Raw genomic sequence first — 26,364 nt, 5'->3', positions numbered from 1 at the left:
TTTGTTTGTATGTTAATTATCGTCACCCATTTTATAGTTTGTTTGTTTATATGTCTCTTTTCCCCACCAAATTGAAAGCAACTCTAAATCCAAAACTACATCTTACTCACTTTTATTTCCCCAAAGGCCCATACTCAATGCTGAATAAATGAATGAGCAAACAGATACTTCAGATCATATCTGTGTACCAAGGCAGAACTTTGCTCACTTCGATAAGCTATTTATGGGGAGGCAGAACCATTGGTGACCTTTGTGGTATTCTCCGAGTACTGACACCATCATACCATACCTGGGGTTCCATCACTCTCCTGATGAGCCACTGGAATTTTGACTTCCTATCTTTGTCTCTAGAGATATGAAGAAACTCACCTCCTGTATTTCTCTGATTATTAAGGATAGTGGACTTCTACCCCGTGTAATTTTGACCATTATGCTTATTTAGTCGCATCATGGAGGCAAGTGATATTCATATGGTAAGAGTAGATTCCCTTTAGTTGGCCTATTTGCTCTAGTACTCAAGCTCTTAGTGTTATTTGCTATTAACATTTGCATTATAAGACCAGATAATCATTGAATTACAGGGTTCATACCAAGCCCCAAAGAGTCCAACAGTGAACAAACTATATAATCAAAAATTTCTCTAATGAAAGACGAAGTTTGTGGTCTGGAGACATAAACAACCTCAGTTAATCCCAGGAGGATGGGCAGAAGTAGATTAGGGGTAGGGCCAACCTCAGACTAGTATTTACCAACACTCTTTCTGAAATAGAGAGTGTTTAACACACCAGCTGGGTCTAAAGTTTAGACTCTAAATAGTGCATTGTTTTCTAGTATTGGGATGAACCAAGAAAAAAAAAAGAAAAAAAAGAATAAAGAAAGATGTTAGAAAACCCAAGACTTTTAAACCAAGATACAGAGGGTTAACTTTATTTTTGGTGAAGTGGAGAATTTTTTGTTTTTATTAATAGTTCATACACCTCAAAAAGTACTGTTTGGAAGAAAGAGGAGAAGCATTTATAAATAGCTATTAGTCAAAACTCTAAGATTCAGATTAATTTAGTAAACATTGACTACGATACAACACATTCTTCAGTAGGTATTGAGTTTCTTAATTACAAAAGTATACCCTATGGTTAATTCATTATCATAAAATTTGTAATTAAAATGAAGTTAATGAGCTGGAACACCCAGAACACATAGGCTTGGAAACACTATAGAATAGTCTCAGAATTGTATCTTTTAATTTTTAATTTAATTTTTAATTCTTAGATCCACTGAAAAAGAGTCAAAAAGAAAGATAATTTGAAGTTATCCTAGAAAGACACTGAGTTCTGAAATACCTCGGGGAATCTCAGATTCAGCTCTCTTTACTTTGCAGCATATTTTAGAAAACTGAATGCATATTTCAGGCCACTGGCTTTCAGATTTGAAGTGTACTGTATGCTACTTTTTGTGTAAGTATCATCCATTTTATCTTCTTTGTTGTCTTCATAAGGTCTTAAAATTAAAAAGCTTTCCAGATGGCTTTTGGCTTTTAAATAAGAAAAATGAATATGATTTTTTTAATGAAATGCTTTCACTAAAACCCCTTCCCTGTACTATTCTACTCTATGAACTAATGAGCAAAAAGGATCTCTATTGGTTTTTCCTGCCTTGGTCTTAATAATAGCTTGATTTCATTGCTCAATAACTTCAAAGTAAAATCATGTCCTAAAGCTGAAGAGCTTTCTCCTAGTCTATTTCCAACCTCTTGTCTCAAGCTGCCACCATAAAGGTGCCCAAAAAGTGTACAAAAGAACATTTCTAATAAATTCAACGCGTGTCAAATTACATTAGGTCTCTCAGATATAAGCAAGTGGAGTCTAACTGTAATCTATTGTCTTAGTCAGTTTGGGCTACTATAACAGAATACCATAGACTGGGTGGCTTAAACGGCAAAACATTTATTTCTTACAGCTCTGGAGGCTGGGGAGTCTAAGATCAAGGTGCCGGCAGATCCGGTGTCTGATGAGGGACCCCTTCCTGATTGGCAGTTGGTTGTCTTCTTGTTGTATCCTCACACAGGAGAGAGAGAGAAAAAGCAAGCTCTCTCATGTCTATTCTAATAAGAACACTAATCCCACTCATGAGGGCTCCACCCTCATGACCTAATTACCTCCCAAAGGCCCTACCTCCTAATACCATCACATCCAGGGTTAGGATTTCAGTGTATGAATTTGGGGGGATACAAACATTCAGTCCACATCATTGATGGCCTCAGTAAGTCTGAAAAAAAGAATGGGCCAGTAGAAGAGGTCCGCATGGATGCCAGGTCCAGGGTTGGCACTGGTCATCTAGGAATATCCAGATAAAACAGACCTTGAATCTCAGGGTTTGTTCAGTCCTGTGACATGATAAGTATTCTCTCCACTGAGGTAGGTGTTTCTGTACATCTCTGCTTGGCTTGGGTGAAATCTTCCTCATGATGATGTTCCCTCCCTTTGCTCTGACACCACATCATGAAGCAGTCTCTGGTGACGTGAGGCTTCCTGACATTCTGGCTTGGGGAATGGGGGTAACCTGGTTAGGAAGTGAGAGCTCCCCAGGCACTGAAGAGGGAGGTCATCCATTCTATCTTAATTAATTGGCATTAATTAGGATTCTGATGTATACATCAGTTTCTTGTGAGTCTGTGAGCCAATCAGTCTCTCTGAGACCTGTCCATTCTGAGAACTCCCAAGATCCAGTGGCTGGGGCAGCAGAGCTTCTAGAGCTTGTACCATGAGAAATACTCCAAAGAAGGCCACTCTGTGGGAGTCTGGGAGGAGCAGCCAACTGGCCTTCTTGATGCAGCATCTCTACTCCATTGCTGTCCCCCCTTTAACCCAGAGAGCAAATGATGAGTGTTTATTGAGCACCTGCCATATGTCTAACACTATTTTAAGCTGTATCAGTTGCAAAAGAGGTGTTAGGAATCATCACTGCCAGAAAACAGGTGACAAAAGGTATATACACATGAACAATGAATAAATAAGACTCTGTGTATCCATCCATCTATTTCTATCTATAGATAGATATCATAATCATGTACTAATTCATGTGATCTGTTAATCACAAAATAGGATAGTACCTTAAAAGGTGTCAGTTATGTAATATCAATAATAAACACTACATCCAAAGTATCCAAAACACACACTGGACTATTTCTCTAGCAATAGGAACAAATATAATCCAGGTCTGACCTCCTAAAAGAGAAATCAATACTTTTTTAGACCTTATATGGTATCACTGGAAAAAAATCTGGATTTGATTCGAGCTATAAAAACCATGTGTAAATTTAATATCCAGATGCATAAAGTGGACACCAGAAAATAAATTTATGGTGTGGAAATATTTAGATACTTTGAACAAGACTGATACACACTGAGAATTCTGTGGCTTATCAACTAACGTGCTTCCTTTGAAGATGTGACATTTTCCCTGCACCAGAATTACATCCTCAGAGTCCCCATGATAGTTTCTTAATTTCCTTTACAGTTTAATTGTATCTATGTACAAGAAATCTATATTCTAAAATTATCACCAAGGGCTAAATTCATTTTCCTATAGGCAGAAATCATATCTTTCGTGTACACACTTCTTTCTTAGAATTATATAAGGTATATACTATTATTTTCTGAGACCAGAACCAGGGTTTTATAGATGTGCACCAGCAATCATTCATTCAAGAAACTGTTGTTAGAACCCTACTATTTCCAAGCACCGTGTTATCGTTTTAAAGATGTGTTTCAAGCTGGAGGGCAGAGGGGAGTTAGAAGCACAATCTTTTTAAGATAGAAACTTTTCTTTCCAGGAAAAGAAAATAGTCCAGCTGGCTAAAACCCCCAGATTTTAAAAAGAACTTAGAGACTGGACCTAAATAATTGTTGCAAAAGAGTTTAAACAGAAATGGAGCCTCACAGCAAGTCAGCTGGAAGGGCTGAGTCACACATGACAACATAACTATTTCTCAAATGCATGCAAACAAGAGTGGGTTCAAGCTTTCTCATCTTTCCTCCTAAGATGATAAATTACAAAGAAATAAAGTCAAAATGAGGAAGACTTTATAGAGGTGGAGCCAGACACTGGTTCTTAAAGAACCACTAGAATTCAGAGAAGCAAAGGGAGTTTAAAAAGCCATTCCAGGGAAAAGGAGAAGGAATAGCTTTGTTGGGTAAAGGCAGAATGCTTCAGGAGACACCAGGAAAACGGTGGCAAATGCCAATAATCTTTTCACTGAACAAAAGTCCCCTTTATGATCAATGTTAGGGTGCATTGCACTGAAGACGTGTTAGATTGCCAGGGGGGTACAACTGGGGGTCAGGATTTCTTAAGGGGAAGAATTAGCAACGTAATGCTGGGGCTCAAGGTTTGGCCTTGGGAAGGAAAGAATGCCCTCTTTTTAACTGAACGGTGGTATCATGACCAGAGGACCTGCATTTCACCATGAAAATACAGAAGCATCAAGACAGAGTGAAATGACGTCTCACTCCCACGCACCCATCCTGTTTCATTCTAGAACCAAATACATACAAGGGTGGCATTGCTGGTGAGCCCTCTGGGGTGGGGCCAGCTGTGGAGGGAGGAGAGGAGGGGAGGGGAAGAATAGCTACCTACAGGTAGAGAGGGAGAGAAGGCCATCCTAGGAGAGCACATGGGGCACAAAGTTACTTTGCAATTTTTTTTTTTTTTTTTGCGGTACGCGGGCCTCTCACTGTCGTGGCCTCTCCCGTTGCGGAGCACAGGCTCCGGACGCGCAGGCTCAGCAGCCATGTCTCACGGGCCCAGCTGCTCCGCGGCATGTGGGATCTTCCCGGACCGGGGCACGAACCCGTGTCCCCTGCATTGGCAGGCGGACTCTCAACCACTGCACCACCAGGGAAGCCCTACTTTGCAAATTTTCTTTCTTAAGCTGAATGGTGAGCACACAGACCTTCATTATAGTTTCTTACTCCTTTTAGTCTGTCTAAAAGATTTTAGAATAAGATGTCATTTTAAAAATGTACAGAAACCTTATAACTGTCACCCATATATCCTCAATCAGAATCTGCGTATGGATGTCAACAGAATCACTTTACTAGTAATATAATTCTTAATGATCTCTGCTGATGCAGGACTACCACCCCACCATCAATTTTTTTTTTTTTTAAAGTTTTATTTATTAATTTTATATTTATTTTTGGCAGTGTTGGGTCTTCGTTTCTGTGCGAGGGCTTTCTCCAGCTGCAGTGAGCGGGGGCCACTCTTCATCGCGGTGCACGGGCCTCTCACTGTCGTGGCCTCTCCCATTGCGGAGCACAGGCTCCAGACGTGCAGGCTCAGTAGTTGTGGCTCACGGGCCCAGCCGCTCTGCGGCATGTGGGATCTTCCCGGACCGGGGCACGAACCCATGTCCCCTGCATTGGCAGGCGGATTCTTAACCACTGCGCCACCAGGGAAGCCCCCATCAATTTTTTTTAAAAAGTCCTTCTGTTTCTGGAAGTCTGTCTTATAAAACCTCATGAATGGTGCATTCACCCACCATGTGCAACCTCCCATGGCTCCTTGCTGCTGGCCCCCTGCCCCAGTGAAGCCCTCACCCCTCTCTCCCACTGCCCTGGGGTTCACTTGAGACCCTGGGCTTCCATGTCAAAGATGCTGTCTCATGCCCTTGATACAATCTTTCAAGGTTCCAAAGTGGCCCTGCGTTCGCTTCACTCTTCCGGAATTCTAAAACCATGCTGTGCTCGTGTAGAGGTAGTAAGGGGGACACTTTCCTCTGCTTCTCGTTGTCACCTGGCCACCAAAGCTTGGCCTAGACTCAGCAAACACCTTGTGGAAGCAGCTTCCGCTTCTCTGCAGCCCACCCCTGTCCTCAGGACACAGACATATGGCAATGGGCCTCCGCTCAGGGACCAGTTCCAAGGCATGGAATAGCAGACAATTCTCCAAACCCCCATGCAAATCGGCTCCTTAGGCCTCCCTCACCACACGTCACACAAGCCCAGATGCATCTCAATTCCAGTGGTAGGCACAACTGAACTTGAGGCCGGGCCACCAATCAATTATCCTCCTATTTCAACTCAACGACAGAAAAAACAAATTAACTTGGTCAAGGCCATTATTTGCTCTTTATGAAGCCAGGTGCCCTAATTCACTTATGCGGCACATATTACAGAAGGGCTGATCTCTGCCAGACATTGTGCTAACTGGGCTGAGGGGAGGAGCACAAAAATGGGTAAGACATAGTCCCCCTCCTCAAGGAGCTCACAGCCTAGTAATGGGAGATAGAAATATATAAATACACTGTGAGTGCAGTCGAGGACCTTGAACTCTATGTTGCCTCAAATAGATCATTAGAATTCCCAGGTATTGAAATGCAGGTATATGCTTTCTGAAAGATCTTTTTCTCCTTTCATGAAATCAGATTTTGTGTTTTAAGCAGGAGGGCAAGAAAAATACTACAGAGAATAATCTGAAAGAGTTGAAAAATGAGCCTCTGGAAAGAGTATGAAGTTCTTTATATTAAGGATAATTAATAACAACAAAAATAGCTTAACAGATAAATGTTGGAGATAGACTGACTAAGCAACAAATCTGGAGAAGAAAAAAAAAACCACCCTGGATTTAGCACAAAAATTAATGAATGAACTCTATAAGAGATGCTATTATCAACGTGAAAACAATGTTAGGATGTGTTAACAGGAACGTGGCAGGCAGCTCTGGGACTTCAGCCAGCCACATTCAGCCTTGGTCAAGCCTTTATTATGTCCAATTTTGGTTTCTCGTTTGAAGAGTTGTTATATTTCAAGCTGATATTAAAAGGATGGAAAATAGGCATTGGCGCATAGCCTAGAAAAGACCAGACTGAAGGATGACTTAATACCTGTGGCCCTAACAGAGATAAGTGGATTTCTATTTCAGCCACAGGAAGTCTAGTTCAATCACAGAATAAATTGAGCATAAGAGTGATTAAACACTGGGACCTTGATCGTAGGATGTCACCTTAGAAGTATAGTGCTTCAGCTCTGCTGTTTTCAGAATACTCTTCACTCCCCATCTTGCATTAATATTTTTGTATGCATATCTTATCTCCCTTTGGGACTGCCCTTCTTACCTTTGGAGTCCTCCATGGCACTTAACTCCATGACTTGCTTGTAGTAAATATTCAAATAGTGTTAAGTAGGGGGAAGATGCTGGGACAGGAACTATATGGCTAACATTGTAAGGCAGACAAGACAGTATAGCAACTCAAGATGTGTTACAGGCCTGGAGTCAGACCAGAGAATAGTTCAGAGAATTGTGTCAGCAAAGGCCATACAGATTCTCGTGACAAACAATGACTTTCTATAACAGTACATACATCTCTCCACCCCCTCCTCCACCCAGCCCATCACACATTACACAGTGGGAACTACGAAGACTTTATCAAAGACACGATAGGGAAGGAGAGGTGAGGAAAAGACTTTATTGGATGGTAGAAAGCAGAGGAAAGAAAGAAGAGGAGTCTGTAATTTCTGCAGAAGGAGATGGAAAAAGGGAGAAGTATTTCATGAGAAGATTTCTTAGGAAGATCTGTTAAAAAGCAGTATCACTGGAAAATACAAAGCAATATAGTTTAAGTGAACATGCTCAGTGCTTTTGGGGGTGGGGAGTGAGGAGGAGGGTGATGCCCTCAGGTGTGGAGGAAAGACTCTAGTCACCAAGGGAAAGGAGGAAAGAGGTTCAGCCTACAAATATGTAGTTAACCCCTTCGTTTCCGTTCCTGTCCACCCCTTGGTGAGCCGTTGTCTAGGCAAGATCTTTTGCTTCATTCTAAATGTGTAGAGTCTATGAATTTCTTTGTAAGAAAAAATTTCTTCAAGATGTTTTAAACATTCCCTTTAAATTACTTGAACGGTTGCCTCTCATGTGAATAGATTTCCTTTGACTTTATGTTGTGTTTCTGTAGGAGGTGAGCGGCTCTGTATGTGTGTGTCTTAAGTGCATTAAGGCAGTACAAGGGGCACTTCCCACATACCTCTCTTTTCCCTAGGGAATTGCTCCAAGGTAAAAGCTATTCTTTTTTTTTTTTTTTTTTTTTTTTTGGTAAAAGCTATTCTTAAACAACCATTGCAGACCATGAAGTCTGGAAGAGATCATGGAGATCCTACCTCCATGAAGTAAAGTTATTTTTTAAATCATATTTTATTAATTAAAGACCACCCTGTGGTGGGAGCTATTTCATTCTATAGCACTGACCTCCTTCAAACCTTCCCAGCCCAGAATCTCTCTGATGAAAAATTAAGCAAAGTATCTAGAAATGAAGGGTGCTATCAGTAATTTGAGAGTGGCCCAGACTTCCGTTTCCCCTAGTAAAAGAGGCTGGAAATGTCATATGTATGACACCTACTGTCTTGCTGGCCCTGCTGTTCATGGTGCCAATGAATGATCACTACTTCAGTTCTCAGAGACACCAGTTCTGGAAGCTGGACTCTGAGTACCCGTGTCTGTGCTACACAGTGACGGCACATGTGCCTGCTGGTCTCTGCAGAAACAGACACTGTTCACCAATTACCTTCTGGTATGTTCTTCCTAGTTCCTCTCACCTTGCCTCTCCAGCCCCAGGAAGCTGGACCACAGAAGCCTACCTGGGAGCACTTGCCTACTCCAGCCCTACTCTCATCTCATGATTCACATCTCCAAATGCATCCAATCTCCTTCTTATTGTCCTTTGTGCTCTCCCTGTGCCCTACTGGTGTCTGACCCAGGCCCAGAACTCACTCCTCTCTTCACTATTGTCATGTCAGTACCCTATTAGGTAGCAGGAATTATGACATCCATTAGTTTTACAAACTGAAGACAGACAGCTACTTCCCAAACACATTACATTAATAACAAGGGGCCAACTACAAGTGTGCATGATTTCCCTCTTTCTGTCTTTACAACTAGGAAAATAACTTGGTGGATATCTTTTATACAGCTGGCCATTTACATACTTTCAGTGTATGAATGTCAGCATATTAGTGGAAGATTACTAAATTCTTGCTCTCCTGTGTGCGTGTGTGTGTGTGTGTGTGTGTGTGTGTGTGTTGAGAAAGAGAGAGAGAGAGTCTGGGCTGGCCTGGAAGAACCACTGAAGTTTTTCCAGGCTACTCCATTCTATGAACTTATTCCAAATATGTCAAAACTATACTTGCCACCTCAGAATTGGAGTGGGGGTGGGAAACGGGGGAAATCAGGAGGTGAAACATATTCCCAAGGTCCGTTGAGTCCCATAAGCAAATGTATTAGTTTTCTATCAATGCTGTAATGAATAACTACAAACTTGGTGGCTTCAAACAGCACAAACCTATCTATTGTTCTAGAGGTTCAAAGTCCAGCACAGGTCTCTCTAGGCTAAAATCAAGATATAGACAGGGCTGCATTGCCTTCTGGAGGCTCTATGGGAGAATCTGTTTCCTTGCCTTTCCAGTTTCTAGAAGCTGCCACGTTCCTGGACCTCATTCCTCTATCTTCAGCACCAGCAAGGTCATCTCTCTGGCCATTATTCTATACCCATATCTCCCTCTGATCTCAGCAGGAGAGGTTTATCTCACTTTAAACACCTGTGTGACTAAGACTGAGCACATCTGGATAATCCAGGGTAATCTCTCCACCTCAATGCCTTTAACTTAATCACATCTGGAAAATCCCTTTTGCCATGTAAAGTAACATATTCACAAGTTCTGGGCATTAGGACATGGATGTCTTTGGGAGGAATATTATTCTGCTTGCCACAGCAAATCACTGAATATTTTAAAAGGAAAAATATTAAATGGGAAAAATATGGTAGAAAGAGGAATAGCACAATGCCTCAATACATGTATCTATCACAGCTTTGGAGCAATAAACTCAAGTCTAGTCAGTGAGTATTTCATTAAAGCCTCTTGTGTGATCTCAGTGAGTGTCTCATGCACTTTAAATAGTCAGTATGTGTTGAGTGATAACATATATAATCAAAGGGATATTTAAAGATGTATATTCACCATGACTTATAGAGATAATTAATTTTGAAGTTCATTAAACTGTATTACTCTATAAACTATGACTTTGAGGACAGCATAGTACTTAAGCAATAAAACAACCAAAATTGTCTAGTTAGTTAAAGTGAAGAGAGGATTTAATCTAACTCAATTAAACTTCTTCAAGCTGAGCACAGGAATACTTGCGTTGGTTCCTCTCCACGACTTTGGGTGAACTTTTGAAGTGCTCTATGCCTCTGTGTCCATGTTTGTGATATGAAGCCATAGATCTCAAAGATGTTTTTCATCGTATGAAGGATGTGAATCAATGTGTAAAGTTGATTGTTTCTCCTGCTATTTACCAAAAGAATCATCTTAACCCTACATTGTGGAGATCTGGGTGGTTCTACTTATTTAACAGAAAGCCAGTCCCATAAGTATCTTGGTGCCCAGCAGCAATCTGTTCATTGCTTGTTAGCGATGAAGAAGCATATTCATAACTCAAGCTTAGATAGAGTGTCATCTCCAGATAGAATCAACACCGCCCCCTCCACAGGGGTTGGAATCTGGTTGCTTTCCAAGCTCTTGCTGACCAGGCTCCCTTGCCTGGCCTGGCGGATGAGATCACCACACCAGAGTGCCACGGGGGCAGACCGGGCCCACTGTTGCAACATGTCCCTTCGTCAGGCTGTTGCCCTCATTTCACCAAACACCCTGTATAACACAGCATCTCACTGATCCTCCGGCTCTCTTCCCTTTGCCTTTGTATGCATTTTTATATCATGCATCTTCCCCTGAATAAAAGAGATAATAGGAGTTTCCCAGATTTGATTTCTCAGTGGGAACTGTTTGCTTTGGAAGCCACTGACACCAATGCTAATTGAGAACAGAGCTCAGAACGAGGGCCTGAGAACTGCACCCGGATGAACTTTTTGGTGGACTGATTTCTGTTGATCTCTTCAGAATTGGATTGTGCATGCAAGTGATACCATGGTCGACTGTTTTCCAAAAGGCTGAGCACGTGGATCAGTGTCTTTTCCTTTAACTAGTTCTCTGCCTTGGAAGAATTATTTGTAATTGATTATATAAAGTCTTCATCATGAAAGCTACTGGGGATCCTGGCCCCTACCGCCCAGTAATAACATTCTGGAAATCACAAAGCAATCTGGGCCGTTTACAATCTAAATCTAAACATGATGGGCCTCTATTAGAGAGATTACAGTAAAAAATAACAATCAGCTCTCTGATGATCCTATGCGAAGGGAAAGGGTGGGGAGGAGTAAATTTGGCAAAGGACAAGCCCAGACTTTCGTCACAGGGACAGACCAAAGTGTTAACACAAAGGGAGAGCCCGGGAGCATCCTGCACACTGCATTTCAGCCACAGATAACATGGCACCTCCGCGGGCCCGGTCCACACCCTGACCGCTCAGAGGGTCTCAGCACCTCTGTGCTCACAGCCCTTTTCCAGCTGCAGACATGCTCGGGGGATCCGGATCGCAGGGAAGACGCAGCCTGGCCGTGCTCTCCCAGTGAGTGCTCGCTTCACCTCTTCAGTTTTTCTTCTTCTTCTTCTTCTTTCGCATAAAGGAATCGTTGTAAAAAAAAAAATAATAATTTTTTGGGTTTTTTTTAGTTGTGGGAGTGGGAGGCGAGAGGAGAAATCAGGAGGCAAAGGAAGGCAGTGAGTGTGTAAATATCAGACCTGTATGAAACTTTTTGGTCTCAACTTGGTGGTGGTTCTGATTGGTTTTCCTCTGTTACTTTTTTTGGTGGTTCGTAGACCATTTGGGGGTGTTTATACCAAAGGCACGGGTTTTCTTATTCCACATACCGATCCACAAAGCATCGTGTTTCTAAAGATCTGCTGTTAATTTAGACCTGAGCCCTCTGCTCGGAGTGATCCATCTGCAGGGCTCAGAGACTTCGGCTAAAGCACACATTGCCCAATCCTTAGAGTCAACAGCCCAAAGCCCTTAATACACTGACCATCTGACTGTGACAGAACAAGACCCAGAGCACGTGCTATTGATCAGACAATTGTTCAGATAACAGGCTCCAAAGTTTAGGATCCTGGAATCTTGGAATGTTCAAGCTAGAGGGGCCCCTAGGGCTGTTTGCTGCAATGCTCTTCTTCTATAGACAGGGAAACGGAACCCAGAGGGGCAACTCCACTTAACCCAAAGCCAGACAACAGTCAGTAGCAGGGAAGCCAGTGTCTTTGTACTTGCAGGCAAGGGCCCTTTTCACGCTGACATTTATGAGGTTTGGAAAACTCACTGGGTCTTGGGAAAAGGTAAGGCACAAGAGTAAGAGCACCAGATGGCCTTTCAGTAAATCTGTCCCATTTTTGAGAGTTTTGGCATCGATTCAGCATGACAGTTGTTGTTCCATTTGTTCCAGCATTTGTGCAACAGCTCATCAAATAAACAGGACCTCAATGGGGTCCTAAAAATGAGACCCACATCCACTATATTAGCAGATCTCTTGGATAACCAGTTTCTCTAAGTGTGATCACTCAAGTGTGAGAGCACAAAGGGATGTTAGAGGTTATCTGTATGTTCCTGTGGTTATCAGACTGGTTGGGGGGCTTTGTTTTTTTTAGCAAATTTACTGTTACAAGGAATCCTGTTACATAAAGGAGATGTTCTGATGAAATAGGTGGTTTTGGATCTAGAGCTTCTCATCCCTGCTGCAGTCACCCCCACCATTGCTCACACCCACCCCACTCCCCATACCTCTCTACCCCACCCCACCCTACCCACTCTGCCAAAACTTCCTTGGAATCCTAGGTGTCCATGGAACTTCAGAAACCCCGATCTTATTTAATGCCACCATTTCAGATGAGGAAACTGAGGCACATGGGGTGAAGGGCTTGCCCAGTGTTCACGGCTGGTCAACAACAGAGCCTGGAATGCAGGGCAAAGAGCCCAGTCTGCTGTGTGTGTGTGTGTGTGTGTGTGTGTGTGTGTGTGTGTGTGTGTGAATTCCTGGTTCTGAGTTTCTTCCCGCTCCATCATGCCCACAGTTCTATCAGTTTACTTTCTCCATGTCTCTCTCACTCTTCTCTAATCACTCTCTCATGTCCTGAATTTCAGCAGTTATCGCCCGCCACCTGGACAATTACAGTTGCCTCCTATCTGGTCCCAGCTTCAGTCTCTGTCCTCTTTTTGATCCTGTCCCCTCCTGTCCTCCCACCCCCACCTTTGAAGACAGACCCCACTCTCCTCAACGTGGCACTCAAAGTTCTCCACAGTCTGCCTTTAATATCCCTTCCCATTCTGACCTACCCCTGCTCCGGGCAAATGAGATCACTCACTGGTCCTCAAACTCATCATGCCACCTCCCTTCCTTGGCTCACTCTATTTCCTACGTGGAGAACAGTCTATGTGCCTCAGTTTCCCCTCTGAAATGCCCTCTGAAAGGTTAAATGCCAAAACAGATGCCCAACAAAAGGAGCTCTAAATTCCTCTGCATTTGCATCAGATAATTTATCTCAGTTTCATCACCTACAGAGCGAGATTGGCAGTGTTTCTTTTATGAGGTGCATTAAGATTCCTGAGTGCCAAGACCTATCCAGAGCCATGTTATTTTCAGGGGCAATTGTGATTGGCTGTTCAGTTCTTTAGATTTCAAGGTGCTGTTTAATTTGTTCCTGGTAAGATTACTGAGAGATTCTGTCACTTGCAGTCTAATATTTTCACCACTTACTTTCTCATTTTCCCAAAGCCCTGTGAAGTCTTCTTGAGTCAAGATTTTGGGTTTCTTATAAACAGCCATGCTTTTGTCACATTTTGTAACAAATGTGGAAGGGTATGTAAATTTTTAAACCATGGAATCAAAGAAACATAGGAAATTATTTAGTTCATCCCACTGTTTTCTGAAGAAACTAAGTTAAAAACATGTCAGGGAAATCAATAATTGGCATAATTGTATAAGATACAGAAGACGTGCACGTAAAAATGTTCAGATTTGTAAAAAGTTTAGGAATAAATACCTGGTTTATTCAATCTTATTGGGGAATGTAGCATTACAATTTTCCAGCATGCTAAATTAAAAAAAAAAAATTGTAATGAAAACTATGTCTTTCCCTTCTTTAAAATAGATGTTAAAATACATTTGAAACACTTCCCCATTGCTGAGAATTGTCACTGTGAATATAGTTTTTTAAATCATGCTGTGAAACTGTGGTATCTCAGTGGATACAACTCTCATCCAGAAATTGTCCAATTATTGTGTGCTGTCCTCTATCTTTTTATTTATTTTCTCTCTCCTAATTGCTCTTAATGCATTCAGCTCTAGTGGTTCCACTCTGTTTGGATGTAGCCAAGGCTATCAGGAAGCCCCATTTGTTAGAATCGTGTTCAAGGAAAAAGCCAACCGTCTGGGCAGCGGAGCACTCAGGTGCCTTCTCTGTTACAAAGTAAAGCTCATGTACCTTTTGTGACTGTTGGTTTGTACACCAAACTGGCCATTTTTTGCTCACTTTTGGGTTCAAAGATTGGCTTTAAATGATTGACTTTACTGGACCGCTTATCTGGTTAAAGGTGAAATTACTACTTGCTGTTAATGGATAAAAAAATAAGAAAGAATGGCAGAAAAACAGGCAATTGTACTTTGCACGTATGGGGCACTCTATAAATGATATTGCTGAATCTCTCCTGCAGTGGTGACTACACCAAATCTTTATGGAGTTGATCTCGACTTTTTTGCGTGTGTCTTACTGGCCACCTGGCCACAAGCACATGGGCTGAGTGCCTGGTGGCCACAGGCCTGTCTTTCCTTCCTGGTTGAGGTAATTTGCATTGCTCACTCCTCTTTCCCTTTCCTGACCTTTGACCTATTTCTATCCTTGACATGAGCCCTCACTTCATACTGCTTCTCACGTCCCTCCCAGTCCCCCCAGAATGGCTTTGCAGAGGCAGGGCCAGCTAAGGCAAGAGGAATGGGGCTGGGGGGGTGCTCTTCTGCCATCTGGAGGCCAGTTTGCCCCTGGCATTCCTAGCTGGACCAGCGAGGATGCCTTTATCCCGTAGAAATGCAGCTTCTGTTCTTGCTACTAGCTTCAGATATATCCTGGGTTTTAAAAGGTAGCTGTGGGCTGGCCTAAGATCCCAGCTGCCATGTATAATAATGTTTGAAGTTCCAAAATCCAATTTGCAAATTAAGGTTTTGGAAACAAGCTTTTCATAAATGTAGGACTGCCTGAATTCATTTCCAAGCCTAATTGAATTTTTAAGAGGAGCCTTTAAAAATCTGTAAACCTCACTCGTTTCCATGCATTCATTCAACAAATATTCATTGAGGGTTTCCTGTGCCAGTTAGTGCTGCTGGACTAGGCACTAAGAACATAAAAAGGAACAAAACACAGACTCTGGCTTCAAGATTATCTAGGCTTTTAACCTCCCACCCACTGCAGGAATCTTTCTTCAGCCCTCGCACAGCCATCACCCAACATATGCACATCCCCAGATCCATCAGGGCTGTGGCTGCCATCAGAGCAGTACAGCCACCCGATCAGCGTTAGCCACATCAGTGCTTTCCTGTTTTCTCTTTCCCTCTGACCCTCTGAAAGAAATACCAGTTTCTTTTAACTTATACTTAAGTATAAACTTAAGTATAATAAACTTAAGTTTATTTTGTGACTCAGTATTTTACATATATATACATACACACACACAGATCTCTTTGAAACAAATATTTCACAAAACAGTGCTCACTCTTGCTATGTACACCCTCTGATATTTTCTTCTTTTCAAGTTGTGCTGTAGATTTTTTTCAGCTTTATTAAGGTATAATCGACAAATAAAATCATAATATATTTAAAATGCACAATGTGATGACCTGATAGATCTGTACATTGTGAAAGGATTCCCATCATTAAGTTAATTAACGAATTCATCACCTCTCATACTTACCTTTTTTTTTCTTTTTTGGTAAGAACACTTAAGTTCTACTCTCTTACCATATTTCAATTATACAATACTGTATTATCAACTATAGTCACTGTGTTATACATTAGATCCTAAGACTTTATTCACCTTATAACTAAAAGTTTGTAGCCTTTTACCAGCCTCTCCCCATTTCCCCCATCTCCAACCCTTGGCAACCACCATTCCAGTTTAACTTTTGTTTTTTAATTCCACATGTAAGTGATACCATGCAGTATTCGTGTTTCTCTGTCTGGCTTATTTCACTTAGCACAATGCCCTCCATATTCATTCATGTTGTTGCAAACGGCAGAATTTCCTTCTTCATTTTTTAAAATAATTTTTGTTGGTGTATAGTTGATTTACAATGTTGTGTTAGTTTCAGGTGTCCTTTTTAAAGGCTGAATAATATTCCATATTATTCTGTATATATTATATATGTTACAATACTCCATATTATTTTTATATATATATATATATATATATCCATTCATCCACTGATAAACACTTAGGTTGCTTCCATACCTTGGCTATGGTGAGCAATGCTGCAATAACATGAGAGTACAGATATCTCTTTGATATAGTGATTTAGTTTCTTGCCCTCTGATTTTCTGTATTTTATATATCATTAAAAAATGGTAGTCATAAACTACTAAGTAGATTTCAGAAGCTGCAAACTGAAGTTTGAAAACGACTGAACATATTACATAATCTTGGTAACCCTGACCACACTGGCTGCCTGCCTCAGGGATCAGCCTGGAAGTTTAGGAGAGGCTTTTCAGGTGGGAATCAGAGGGTCTGGATCCTGGTCTAGCTCCTTCACTAATCAGACTGGGATTTCCAGGAAGCCACTTCATCTCGCTGCAACGCAGCTGTAAGATGGAGATGCTCATGCCTGCTCGGTGTAACTTGCAGAGTGGTAAGACCATCCAGTACAATGACGTGCGTTAAAGTATACGGGAAAAAACTAAGTACATAACAAATGCAAGTTATTATTGAATAGCCTTATTTTTCCCGATTAAAATTTAATATCAGAGGAACAACTTGGAGAGACCATTTGTTCTTTATAGAGTTGTGGAAAGATCCTTGCATGGGCTGTAATATTATGCAACTTCACAAGTGAAAATCTGAGTGGCATTTGTTTGTGATGTTGTAACTAGGTTTGTATTTAAGAAGCTCAGTCAGGTCATCCTCTTTCCTCTGCCCTTAAATACTTTTTCTGGTTGTAAAATCAAGGAAGCAACTAGGTGGTCGGTGGGTGTTTAACTCATGGGCCAACTCGTGAAGGAGTCTGCTTTGCCTGACAGTATCTGCTCTAGCCCACTGGACTTATAAACGCTCATTTCCACTGCTATTAAGACTTCTTTTTATTAAAAACAACTGACATTAAATAAAAGTAACCAGTAAAGGAGATAACTTTATTAAGAAGGGTTTAAAACAATAAACTTGTAGAAAAAATATGGTACTTTTCTCACTGATCTTTCACTTTTTCTTTGTAACCTTATTGTAAACCTCATCTCATGCAGACATTGATTAGAATGCTTCTTTCAAGTCCTGATATTCCTATTTAGGGGCTGGTATTTTAGGCTGATATTTTCTATGCTGATTAATTCCTATTTAGGGCCTAACCCACACTAGACATTTGCCTCTTCCAGGCTAGCTCTGCCTGCTACATCAGCTCTCCATGTCTTTTATTTCCATGACTTCTTTCTGATATTTACCAGGAATGTCTACACTCACCTTTTCTAGAACTCGATTCTCCAAATCACTGTACCTTTCACTTTGTATGCAACTGAGATAATATAAAAAATAATATAATCAGGGCTTCCCTGGTGGCGCAGTGGTTGAGAGTCCGCCTGCCGATGAAGGGGACACGGGTTTGTGCCCCGGTCCGGGAAGATCCCACATGCCGCGGAGCGACTAGGCCCGTGAGCCATGGCCGCTGAGCCTGTGCGTCCGGAGCCTGTGCCCCGCAACGGGAGAGGCCACAACAGTGAGAGGCCCGCGTACCGCAAAAAATAAAAAAATTTTAAAAATAATAGTATAATAAAATAAGGACTATATTCATCCCAAGAAGAAGAAAATAAATTTGCCACATTTCCTCTTTAAAGAGTGAAAACATTCTTTACACAGATCAGCAATACCCCACCAAAGGCCATAGTTTATAATTACCTTGCATAGTTTCCAGAGAAAAGTACATGAAATACATAAAATTTAAGTAATTTTTTCAACCTACCTTTAATATGATTTCATGATATTTATAGATTTTGTGTAATTTCCATAGCTACTTAATGAATTATTCTGATATGTCTCAGAACTGAATTGAAAATAATGGTGTTCACACAACTTTTTAATGAGTAAATTAAGGTCCAAGGTGGCCTAGGTACGCTGAACTTTTGGAACAGAAGAGATGGCTTTAAAGAGGAACTGATCGCTCACCTCTGCCATTTCTCCAGTAGTCTTTCTGGAGCTAAACACACTGTTGGCTGGGAAAAAGTGTCTCAATACTCTTTCTACTGACCAGACCCACCTTTCAAAGTACTAAATGGTCCCATTCTTGGCACATGAAAACTAGAGTCGGGTATCCTGACTCCCACATCTGTGTTTAGACCTCGATCATTGCTACGTGTGTGACTTGAGCAGTTCTCTTAATTTCACTAGGCCTAAGTTTCTTCATATGTGGGGGGAAAAAATTATAGTATCTGTCTTGCAGGTTTAGTGAAAATTAAAAGAATTAGTTATGTGAAGGTGTGTAAACCACAGTGGATGTTTAAGCAGTGTTAAATTTTCTACCTTCCCCTTCCCTTTGAGCACTCCCTTTCCTAAAAACCCCAGGAGAGAAATGGCTTGATATCTTACAGCAAAAAAGCAACTGATGCTGGGGCAAAAGGCAGATGAATTCAGTTTGTGATTGACGTGTGTTCAAAAAATCCATCTACTCTAGAAAAATCAGAGGAGCTCTTCATCTCAGATTTTCATTGCTCCATTTACTTCCTACTTAAAAATGATAACCTATACTGCTGTACTTTGGATAACTCTGAGGTTAAAAGAAATTTGCTAAAAATAGACTTGGGGCAAAATATAAAATTACTACTTTTCCAAATTGGCCTAAACCAGACACATTGTGAAGGAGGATATAGTAAGAAGTAGGGGTTTGTTTGCCAAAGACTTCGATGCCACCAATCTTTAAGTAAGCTTGATAAGTAAGGAGAGTATAAATAAAGAATATTAACTTTGAAATCCAGATAAAGTTGGACCCAAATCCTAGTCGCATCATTTTATTAACTGTGTGCCCTTTAGCTAATTACTTTATCTCACTGAGTTTCTTAGTTTATTTGTCTATAAAATGAGGAAAAGATATGTAAAGTAGTTAGCACAATGCCTGGCACTTAGTAAGTGCTCAAAGAAATGTGAGGGGGGCGCTTCTCTGGTGGCGCAGTGGTTGAGAGTCCGCCTGCCGATGCAGGGCACACGGGTTCGTGCCCCGGTCCGGGAGGATCCCCCATGCTGCGGAGCGGCTGGGCCCGTGAGCCATGGCCTCTGAGCCTGTGCGTCCGGAGCCTGTGCTCTGCAACGGGAGAGGCCACAACAGTGAGAGCCCTGCGTACTGCACAAAAAAAAAAAAAAAAAAAAAAAATGTGTGTGGGGTGATTAACAGTGATAATTATTGGCATTAACTGGGTGTCTAGGCGATGAATCTGAGGTAGCTTCCAGGTATTCATGAAAGCATGAGTGACTGTGATGAGTTGTATTAATTTCCTAGGGCTGCCATAACAAAGTACCACAAACTGGGTGGCTTAGAACAACAGAAACTCATTGTCTCTGTCTCACAGTTTTAGAGGATAGAAGCCTGGCATCAAGGTGTCTGCAGGACCGTGCTCCCTCTGAATCCTATAGGGGGAGGATTCTTCCTGGCCTTTTCTGGATTCTCGTGGCCCCAGCTGGGCCTTGGTTTGTGGCAGTAGAGCTCCAATGCTTCCATTACTTCACATGACATTCTCCCTATTTCTTTTCACATCATCTTCCCTCTGTCTGCCTCTGTGTCCAAATTTCTCCTTTTTATAAGGATGCCAATCATTTTGGATTGGAGCTCACCCTCATGACCTTATCTTAACTTGATTACATCTTGATTCCAAATAAGGTCACATCCTGAGGTACTGCGGGTCAGGACTTCAACATATTTTTGGAGACGACACAATTTGACCCATTATATTAGTATACAGAGTTCCTAGAATTAAGTGCAACAAACCTGGCCCTTACCTCTGCATTTTAGAGTTTGCTGAGGTCTCCATAAGTTGAGCAAAGCTTATGCATCCTGGAGAGGCATAATGTGGAAATGGTATTCTGATAGGAGTTTGCTGAGTAGTGGTTACTTCCTGATCACAAAAGGACAAAAGCTCCTCAGACTCAAGCATCACTGGGGCTTTCTTCTTAACCTCAGTGAGTGAAGGACACCCAGGAAGTATGTACAGTCTCTTCTCACCCCAAGGGAAACAGCCTTGAAGTCAGAGATTGAACCGTCTCAGGCCTATGTGAGTTAGTATTACGGGAAAGACTTATTTTCCACTTACTCTCCCTCCCTGGTATACATTTTTTAATTTCTGACCTTACTCAAACATTCAGTTTGACCCGGGGAAGCATTACAAATCTGACTCTCTTAGATCTGAAGACTGGCAGGTGGGGAGGGAGACCCTGTAAAACATTCCTCCACCTAGAAGCTTAAGAAGTCTAGTTTTATGAGCCCACCTAGAGCTACAGGTAAATCTCAAACCAAGATCCTCAGGTAACAGAGGAGCAAAAGGAACACAGCAAAGGTGAAAACTGAACATATGAGGGAGTAAAATTATAAGTTACAACAGAAGGCATCTTAATAAATCAGATAGGCTACTAGTTCAATGTAATGAACCACTCACCTAAATAAACAGTAAAAGGTGCTAATAATTGTCGGAAAAAATTATTAACAAAGTAGAACCATTCGATCCTTAAATTGAGTACTGTTTTAGTTTCCTAGGGCTGCTGTAACAACGTACTGCATACTGGGTGCCTTAAACTAACAGGCAGGGTTGTTTCCTTCTGAGGGCTGTAAGGGAGAATCTGTCCCAGGCCTCTCTCCTAGCTTCTCTTAGTTTGACCGTCCTTGGCATGCAGATCCATCACCCCATCCTCTGTATTCACGTGACATTCTCTCTGTGTTTCTTGACTTAGTGTACCTTCCATGCATGTCTGTTTCTATGTCCAGATTTCCTCCTTTTCATAAGGACACTGGTCCTATTGGATGAGGGCCCACCCTAATAACGCATCATAACTTGATTACCTCTGCAAATGCCTTATTTCCAAACAAGAACACCTTCTGAGGTCCTGGGGATTAGGTGATCAACCAACCCATCATTTTTAGAGGACACACTTCAACCCATAACAAGTACTGAAAGATTTAAAATACTCTAATGTGACATTGCATAGTTTAATTCATAAGCAGTAAGTGGGATAATTTTCTAGTACAATTAAAATGCCAGCTGGCTGAAGGACATGGGGGCAGTGCCAGGCCATCTGTCTAAAGCCATTCCAGTGACACTCAGAACCAACCTCCACGCGGAGAGTTCTGAACCATCAATTCTCCACTAAGTTTGGGTGTTAAGCTAGCCCCAAAGGAGAATAGAAAAGGGGATTATCCTCTTCCACTGGGACACGAGTGTTTTCTGGCATAGGAAGATAATGGTAAATTATCTTCCTGATGGTAAATTTCCATCCACTTTTTTTTTTTTTTTTTTGCGGTATGCGGGCCTCTCACTGTTGTGGCCTCTCCCGCTGCGGAGCACAGGCTCTGGATGCGAAGGCTCAGTGGCCATGGCTCACAGGCCCAGCCGCTCCGCGGCATGTGCGATCTTCCCGGACCACGGCACAAACCCGTGTCACCTGAATCGGCAGGCGGACTCTCAACCACTGCGCCACCAGGGAAGCCCTCCATCCACATTTTAATGAGAAGTGACATGGACTAAGAGAGAGACAGGGAAAATGAGAGATAAAGGGCACTACTCTTCCTCTCCACACTCCACTGCTCAAAAAAGAAAGACAGAGACAGGGTAGTCAACAGAGGAGGAATAAGGGAATAACAACAAAAGAATTTTTTCCTATATTTGTTCTGCATGTCTCAGCCTTCTCTGGTGTTAATATTCTCAATGAAAATGAGTTTAAGATCCTTGAGTTAGAAAAATGTTTCTGCCCAGTTCTCCCCCTTCAAGCTTGGAAACATCAGCATACCTTAGAAGACATCTAAGCGCAGAACCTATTTCCCATATGATGATGAGGAGGAAGAGGATAATAATAGTAACAATAATAATAATAATGGTTAACACTCATACAGTACTTACAGTGTGCCAAGCACTGTGCTAGTACTTTACAAGTACGAGTTTATTTAATTCTTCAACAGCACTACAAGTTAAGCACCATTGTCTCCATTTTACAGATGAGGAAAATGAGGCCAGAGAGGTTGATTCACTAGCCCGCTTCCTCCCTGTGTGGGTGTGTAATGGCTGGCTCCTGGCTCCAAGCTGGCTCCTGGTGGCTCCCTTGCTTTCTCCAGCTAACACTTAACGGATGTTATTCCCGGCCTGTGCTTTCACTGCTCTAACCTCTGGTCTTTGAGTGGGAGAATCTGGCAGCAACTGTAATATGACATCAGATCCTGCTTGATGAGCAAGCTTCTCCTCCTGGTGGAGCAGGGCTGGACGGGGTGAGAAGAGTGGTCTAGTGAGAGTCTTTGATCTTTCATGACTCTACCTTAAATAACCAGTCCAGGGGACTACATATTGCTTTAAGGGCCCTACAAAGAGGCAATGAGTGTACCTTTCCCCCATAGTGGAAAGGTATTTCCATAAAGCTGGCAACTCCTCTCATTTCATGGGCTTCCCTGGTGGCGCAGTGGTTGAGAGTCCGCCTGCCAATGCAGGGGACACGGGTTCGTGTCCCAGTCTGGGAGGATCCCACATGCCATGGAGTGGCTAGGCCCGTGAGCCATGGCCGCTGAGCCTGCGTGTCCGGAGCCTGTGCTCCGCAACGGGAGAGGCCACAACAGTGAGAGGCCTGTGTACTGCAAAAAACCCCCCAAAAAACTGGCAACTCCTCTCATTCCACTGTTATTAATAATCACATGGCTTTCTTATGCCAATTTAAAGAAATAAACTCTTCGAATAATTTTGAACTTCTCCATATCTTAACTTCTAAATCCTGCCCTGTCCAAGTTAGAGAACTGAGTCCTGGAAAGAAAGGGATGTACTATGTCGTTGTTGTGCAAAGAGCCCAGACTTTGGGGCCGGCCAGATGCAAGTTAAGATCCTATGTGTATGGTCCTGGGCAAGTTACTCAACTTCTCTGTGCCCGGTTTGTTCCTCTAGACTGTAAAATAAGAACCATCGTGTCTATTCAGTGCTATTGTAAGGATTAGATGCAATGCATCCTGCCCATGGCCTGACACCTAGTCCGTACAGGCAGGTCTCATTTTATGTGCTTCGCTTTATTGAGCTTCACAGATACTGCGTGTTTTACAAGTTGAAGGTTTATGGCAGCGCTGCGTTGAGCAAGTCTATTGGTGCCATTTAATCAACAGCATTTGCTCACTTCTTATCTCTGTGTCACACTTTGGTAATTCTTGCAATATTTCAAACTTTTTCATTATCACTATATTTGTTATAGAGATCTGTGATCAGTGATCTTTGATATTACTATTATAATTTTTTGGCATTGTTAGCAATAAGACATTTTAAATTAAGGTACCTAAATTGTTTTTTAGACATAATGCTATTGCACACTTAATAGACTACAGTATAGTGTAAACATAACTTTTACGTGCACTGGGAAGCCACAAAATTTGTGTAAGCCCCCAAATTTGTGTATCTCGTTTTATTGTGATATTTGCTGTATTTCGGTGGTCTGGAACTGAACCTGCAGTATCTCCGAGGTATGCCTGGACTGCACAAATGGGAGTTATCACCATTGAATAAGCTTCCTCATTTTTTTTTAAACAATCTGTATGTTTGCTTCACTCATTCACAGTCAAGCCTGGCAGGTCTAGTACATTCCTCTTTTTTTGTCACCAATGTTATTATTTCAAACGGACAATGGCTATTGTATTTAGATTATTAGTCTTAGAAATGTTAAACTTACAACTTTAACACAGAGTCAAATTTAGCAGAGTTGGTTGTTAGCAGCAGCCCAGCCCCAGAGGACAAAGTGATTCCTGGGGCCTCCTACAGTCTCCCAGGCGCCTAAACACCTTTTGTTTAAAGGTCCTTGGGGGAACTTGAAGACTTAACCTCTCTCTGGTAGGCTTCAGAGCTTCATCTGAGCAGAACACCACAATTCTATGACATCTCTGAGACGGAAGAGAGCATCAATCAGAAAAGTCCCAAATTATAATGATGTCCTGACTCTGAATATAAGTCACTCAGCTTTCTCTGAGCCTATTTCCTCAACTGCGAAGCAGGAATGATAGTAGTGTCTGCCTCACTGACATTCTAAAGATAAAATTAGAGCATGTACCTGATGGAAGTGTTTTATAAACTCTAGAAAGTTAGAATTGTGATTCAAATTATTGTTTGGATGGATCTGAGTTTCTGAGTTGGCTCTGAAAACAGCTTAGCCACTAAACAGGATGGGATTAACAGGACAGCCCTGCTGACACATCGTAACAGGACAGCATCTCATTTTGACTTGGAAGCTGCCCCCAGCTGTACTAATATCGTAGAAAAAAAAGCTTGGTTTAAGCAGTGGAAGATTGTGAACAAAGGAAGAAGGTGGTTAGCTAGGTAGGACAAGGGTCAGAGCATGGAGAGGGGACCCCTGTAGACAGGTGAGAAGCAGAAAGACAGAAGGGGGGACAGGGCTTTTATTTTGCTTCAGGTTCAAAAAAAAAGCAAATGATATCTGTAGGTTCAAGTGTATGCTTAGAACTGGGACAGACCATCCAAGCCCAGCCCTTCTTAAGGTTAAGACCAGATACTCACTGATTATACCTATTCAACACCCTGGAAGCATTCAACTTAAAATTCCCTTGACTTCATTACTAAGTTTCAAAAATACCCTTCCAAAAACATGCATTAAAAAAAATATTAGGATTGTGTTTTTTTGGTTTGGCCGTAAAAAAAAAATTTTTTTAATCCAAAACCATAATTGTGGCGTACCAAGATGGATTCTTCTCCCATACAGCGAGGATTTAATTTTTCCAGTCCCCTCCCTCGGTGCCTGTTACCCTCTGCTCATTTTTGATGAACTGCACATGTTGTAGAAGCCACCCTGGGCCTCAGACACGAGCAGTCTCCCTCGCCACTGCCAGTGTCCTAATAAGGGAATGAACAAGCTCCTATTGGTGAGGTAAAGAGGAGTCAGGCGGTGGATGGTATTTTTGCTGATCGAGGAGGATAAGGTGTGGTTTGGCAGGTACCTCGTTGGTTTGGCTGGCTCCCGAACTAGTTTTTTTTCTCTTTTTACAGTTCGAATTCTGTAAAACAGACACTAAGAATTGTTTTCTCGCTTATAGCTTAGCTGAGCTTTAAGAGTATCATCTTGACACCGACCATCCATGATGGAGGAAGGATGGGAATGTGGAGTGAAGTGAAGTTTTCATCCTGAAAGGAGGTTGAGGGGCTGCCACCAGAAGGAAGGCGACCTCAGACTCAGTCAAATTTGGTCATGGAGAGAACAAGGGGTAGACCATTCAGTGTATTTAACCAGTGTTTAATAAGTTTAAACATTTATCTGCACAAAAATATCAACTTTCACTTTCTGCTTGCCAATATTGATGTACCCTAATTTTAAAAAATAAAAGAAACAAAAAGAAAGTTCAGGATCCTGAGGACAAGGGGCCTCATCTATTTCCACTCTGATCTCTAAATACTTGCCCATGACTCCTCTGTCCACTGTTTTCTGAATGACTCTACGCTGCCTCTGAACGTGACTGCATCTGGCCCGAACTGTTCCTCAGTCACTCATCATGAATCAGTATTTCTCAACCTGGCTGCAGACTGGAATCACTTGGGGAGCTTTAATGCCTGGATTATACCCCAGCGGGTCTGATTTAATTGATCTGGGGCACAGCTTGGGCAGAAGGATTTTTAAAAGTTCCCCCAGATGATTCTAATGTGCAGCCAAGATTGAGAACCAGTGCCCCGGATGCATCCTCTATTGTGTCATCCAGCTCCCGGTGGGCAGGGCCAGCCTCTTTCTCTTTCTGACGCTTTGAAACCTTTAAAGAAAATACAATGTGTATATGAAACGAGTTAGACAGGTTTCTTCTCAGGTTGGTAAATTCACTTCAGTTGTTTTAAACCTAACAGCAGAGAATTGTGCTTTCAACCAAAATCAACTTCTAGACACATGGGTATTATTGGAACTTTATTTTCCATGCATGTAGAGAGTGAAATTCTCTGCCAGCAAAAATAGTGATTCCATTTCAAAGGCATA

The 26,364-nt window shown here is 41.9% G+C and overlaps 1 protein-coding gene across 12 annotated transcripts in view; it reads left to right on the top strand.

Moving 5' to 3' along the window:
* Nucleotides 1-26,364, top strand: part of CALD1 (caldesmon 1) — a 181,046-nt gene that overhangs the window by 102,200 nt on the left and 52,482 nt on the right. For 2 of the 12 annotated variants that reach the window (XM_027101849.1, XM_027101847.1), the window contains exons 1-2: nucleotides 11,373-11,511; nucleotides 11,616-11,663. The exons of 7 other annotated variants lie outside the window; for them this stretch is intronic. In XM_027101849.1, the coding sequence (XP_026957650.1) occupies nucleotides 11,459-11,511; nucleotides 11,616-11,663 (101 nt within the window). In that variant the 5' untranslated portion in view covers nucleotides 11,373-11,458. Of the gene's footprint in view, nucleotides 1-11,249; nucleotides 11,512-11,615; nucleotides 11,664-26,364 lie in introns of those variants that run through there. 3 more of the 12 variants (XM_027101848.1, XM_027101858.1, XM_027101857.1) reach the window with 3 other exon arrangements.

The sequence above is a fragment of the Aethalodelphis obliquidens genome, unplaced genomic scaffold, assembly GCF_003676395.1.
Source record: "Aethalodelphis obliquidens isolate GAN/ISIS:26980383/991018 unplaced genomic scaffold, ASM367639v1 scaffold5, whole genome shotgun sequence".
Lineage (NCBI taxonomy): Eukaryota > Metazoa > Chordata > Mammalia > Artiodactyla > Delphinidae > Aethalodelphis > Aethalodelphis obliquidens.
Note: the sequence above shows the minus strand (reverse complement) of the source record. Positions and strands in the feature narration are given on the sequence as shown.